The sequence below is a fragment of the Branchiostoma belcheri genome, unplaced genomic scaffold (genome assembly GCF_001625305.1).
Source record: "Branchiostoma belcheri isolate BF01 breed outbred unplaced genomic scaffold, Haploidv18h27 scaffold3, whole genome shotgun sequence".
Lineage (NCBI taxonomy): Eukaryota > Metazoa > Chordata > Leptocardii > Amphioxiformes > Branchiostomatidae > Branchiostoma > Branchiostoma belcheri.
In genome coordinates this window covers 1,370,286-1,374,367 of record NW_017803909.1, presented here as the reverse complement: position 1 = coordinate 1,374,367, position 4,082 = coordinate 1,370,286, and the positions used below count along the sequence as shown (strand labels likewise).

At 40.7% G+C, this 4,082-nt stretch overlaps 1 protein-coding gene across 1 annotated transcript in view; it reads left to right on the top strand.

Moving 5' to 3' along the window:
• LOC109473324 (Golgi apparatus protein 1-like) overlaps positions 1–4,082 on the top strand; it is a 61,561-nt gene that overhangs the window by 49,976 nt on the left and 7,503 nt on the right. Inside the window, exons 37-41 of the mRNA XM_019773194.1 lie at positions 287–441; positions 566–628; positions 1,072–1,185; positions 1,390–1,478; positions 1,732–1,846. Coding sequence (XP_019628753.1) covers positions 287–441; positions 566–628; positions 1,072–1,185; positions 1,390–1,478; positions 1,732–1,846 — 536 coding nt within the window. The remainder of the gene's footprint in view (positions 1–286; positions 442–565; positions 629–1,071; positions 1,186–1,389; positions 1,479–1,731; positions 1,847–4,082) is intronic.

Sequence of the window (4,082 nt, the reverse complement as noted above, 5' to 3'; positions counted from 1 at the left end):
CATGGTGAAGGTGTTTTCAGCTCATCAACTTGGACTCTAGCCTGCTTAACCATGTAGTTTCTCTCTCAGTTTCCCAGCTTTACCCCCACTCAAACACTTTACACTGTAGATTGTATATACTAACAGGATTCTCATATGTATGAGGGTAGGAATGATGTAATTTAAAACAAACCAAGGACAAAAACCTCTGAAACTCTGAAACAAACAAAAATCCAAAAATGAAATACTATTTGTAATATCATTCCTACTCAGTACATTAGCTGTGACCTCTAGGACTGTTGACAAGGACGAAAATCAGCATTGTTGGACCATTCATTGATTCTTGAATGCCCGGTTGTTATTTTGCTGCTACAGGAAATGCACTGCCTCCAGGACAACTTCAAGAACCTGAGCAAACCCTGCAGAGAACGAGTGGGCAACTTCACCCAGATGTCATCTCAGGTCAGTAAGGCAGATGGATAGGTTGTTGTTTGCATGTACATGTGTAGCTCTTTGCCCATTGTGTATGTCAAAATGCCCAAAGGATCACCATTAATTACCATTGATATTACTGTCTGTTTCTTAGGATCTGGATCTGGATAGAATCTTCATGATGTCTTGTGCCCCTATGATAAAGAGGTACTGTAAGGTGAGTGAATTGGGCATCTAAGACTTCCTGTCTAACTGTCTGGAGATTGCTGTAGTCTAGTGGTTGGTAACTCTTTTACTTTTGGATCACGTCAAAATTCCAAAGTTTGAATCTTGACATAACCATCAAGGTTCTGAACCCTGGTAAGGTAAGGTATGGGCATAAGAAAGTAAGCCAGAAAAAAGTCTGATCTTTGGTGGTTTTGAAAATAGAAGTGATGTAAACAAAGAAATAGAGAGACATAGTGCCTCATGGAAAAAGGGTATACATGATAGTACTGCATGCATGCACGTGATGGAGACATGCTTTGTGTCAGATATAAATGGCATTAAAGTTGCCAGTTGATATGCAGATGTGTTGTGAAATGTGCTGTGAAAGATAAGAGAAACAGTATGATATTGTACATGAAAAGATATTCATATCCCATCCTTGGATGTCTCTAGGACATTGTTGACAAAGAGGAGGATGATGGGGCCTTGCTGCAGTGCCTGATTGAAAATAAGAACGAACACGAGATGAACAAGAAATGTGCAGCTGGCATCATGCACATGCAGCTGGTGAGTATGTTGTCAAAGATGGGGTTTTAGATAATTATTTGGACAGACAATAATTAAAACTTGAACAATTTAGATTTTTCTTGACCAGTAAATAGTGACAACCTCCTTGGTAGTCCATTTATTTTCAATGATCTGTATTCATGCATACATATTCTGTAATAATGTAATAAGGGACATTCTAATCTCTCCACCACACTTATCCAGATCCAGCTGAAGGACTACCGATTCAGCTTCAAGTTCAAGGAGGCCTGCAAGTCAGATGTGGTGAAGTACTGCCGCAACATCAAGAACAAGTACGCTGCAGTTTTATTCATAAAGACTTCACATGGGCTGTTTTGACCGATTGACAAAAACAATAAAAGGATGAATTCATTTTTAATGTCAACTATACTAGAAGAAGCAAGGCTACGTGTTAGTAAGTTTGTGTGGCACAAGTTAGAAAGAAGAAACCTGAATTTATGTACCTGTACATTAATGTGGCCTGAGCTAGAAAGAAGAAGCCTGAGTCTTATGTGCATTCATGTGAGCCTGCCTGTGTGATTTCAGAGCTGATCTTGTTTCCTGTCTGAGTGAGATTGTGAGGAATGACACACTGATGGAGAACAAACACAGGATCTCTAAAGACTGCAGGGGACAGCTCAGGGTGGAGTTACTGGACAGGGTAGGTACAAGTCTTACTCAGTTTAAAATATTTCAGTCCATACCAAGGTATGGATGAAATGTATTGTGTTCCCTCATGTTTCTCCTCCTTCTCCTTCTCCTGCCAAACAGTCAAAGGGATTCAACTCCGCCATCATTCAGCCAAATGACCTGAAATTTGGCATGGAGGTAGAGTGGGCCAATACCCCCAGACGTTTTTTTCATTTTTTTGAAACATGCCTTCGAAAAATTTTTATGAAGGTTTTTTGGGGCATTTTTCGACAAAATAGGGATTTTTGGATCCTGAGCCCTGGTATTACAACCAAATGATATGACATTCGGTATAAGGGTACCTTGAACGTGTATCTACAGAATAGCAGTCATGTATTTGGCATACACCACTTCCAAATGACTCATTTGGGGGACTTTAATGGCTATTTTCAGCAAAAAAAGGGCCAAAAGTGCTGTACCCGTTCCATGTTCTATCTAAAGAATGGCCGGTTCCATCCATGGAACATGTGTTCCATTGCAGGTTACCTGAGGTCACATTGCACCTAAGTGGTGCGTAATGACCCACACATTCAATTTTATGTGCCTAAGACCTTCAAAATGTATCAAATCTCATCATTGTTAGTTTTTGCATACCTGTAATAAGACAGCCGGCACGCCACTACTATGATCGAACGCATTTCGAACGAGTTTTCTTTGCAGTGCGTATCACTCCGCCGTCCATAGCAACGCCGTTGCTATGGACGATGCTTTCTCGGGCCGCCCGGATGAAATTTCACCCCGCGTTTCAGTCGCATGTGCTGCCCGGGAAACCCCCTCTTGGACCAAGATGGCGGTAAGTACAGCACGTCAATGTCATAGGCTCCCGATACTCATAGTTTTTGAGGGATTTCAGTGAGATCTTTTATATCTTTTGGCCTAATCTTTGTAGAGTGTATATTTTTCAAAATGGCGGCACTTGTATTCGTCAAATTTTCAGTCGGATTTCAATTTGGGGGCAAATGCATTGCGTCATTGAATTTGTACAAAACGAAGTGTGAACTGTGAGCGTCGAACTATCAGCTTATATCTGATATGAATGTCAAGTTGGTTTGAGGTTTGGATAGGTTTGCAATTGTAATGTTTACTGAGGTCATATTTTCAGCGATATTTTTTGCTGTCATGGTTCACGATCGGTTATTTCAGTCAAGCGTTTAGTAGGTCCTTTATTTCGTTGACTCGATTTTTAGCTGATTTCTGAAGACATAGTTGAATTTTCGTGGCACTATAAGAGTTCTAAGTGATGGGTGATGATTTTAAAACGTAAGTTAATTCTATCAAGGGCATGAATGTACTGTAGAAGACAGGTTTTGTGTCAAAGTCCTACACATTGCATATGTTGTAGGTTGCAAATTTCCCGCCAAGTTTAATCACGTGACTGTAGTCAAAACAAATTTATTTGACAACAGAGGTTCAGCGTGAGTTTTCAACATCGTCATTAAAGTTCAACATCCAAAAATATTGTCTCAAGGTTGTAAGAAAGTGTCTCTCATGAGGCAAGGAACTGAAATCTTCAAGTAACAAAATATTAATAATACACCATAGTGCTGACATACATACATACATTATGCATGTACATACATGTATATACTAAGTTAACATGCTCTTTATATCCTTGGTTTCAGATCATCCTAGCCTTCAGCGACTCTATGTGCAAACATGTTGGCAGCCATGTTTCATTCCCTCCTGGTTTTTTGTTTTCTGTTAATGCACACCCTGGAGCTTCTGTCTATGATTTGTCCCGTGATATTTTGTTTTACCCTTTTGTTGAGCCCGACGTTGTGTACGTGCATGTGGGGACAAACAACCTCCACATGCACCGTCCACTGAGTCGGACTATTGATGATTTCAGTTCTTTGATTTCTATTACCAAGTCTCGTTTCCCGTCAGCTTCTGTTGTTATTTCTAGTGTTTTACGTAGGTTTGACTCCCTTGACGGGAAGCGCATTGAGTTGAATGATCTTTTGTCAAACTTATGTTCTCACCAGGGTGTGATTTTCTTAGACAACGGCAGTCAGGCTCGACGGGCAATGTTTGCCCGTGATGGTCTCCACCTGAGTCTGGCTGGCAATGTCAGTTTTAGTAAGTACCTTTCTTTTCGGTTGACCAACATTGTACACCAGCATCAACAGAGGTGTCAGCCTCCCTCCTCCTCTGTGATGAAGAGTGGCCAATGCTTCTGGAGGAGTCAGGAGCAGCAGCAGAAAAAA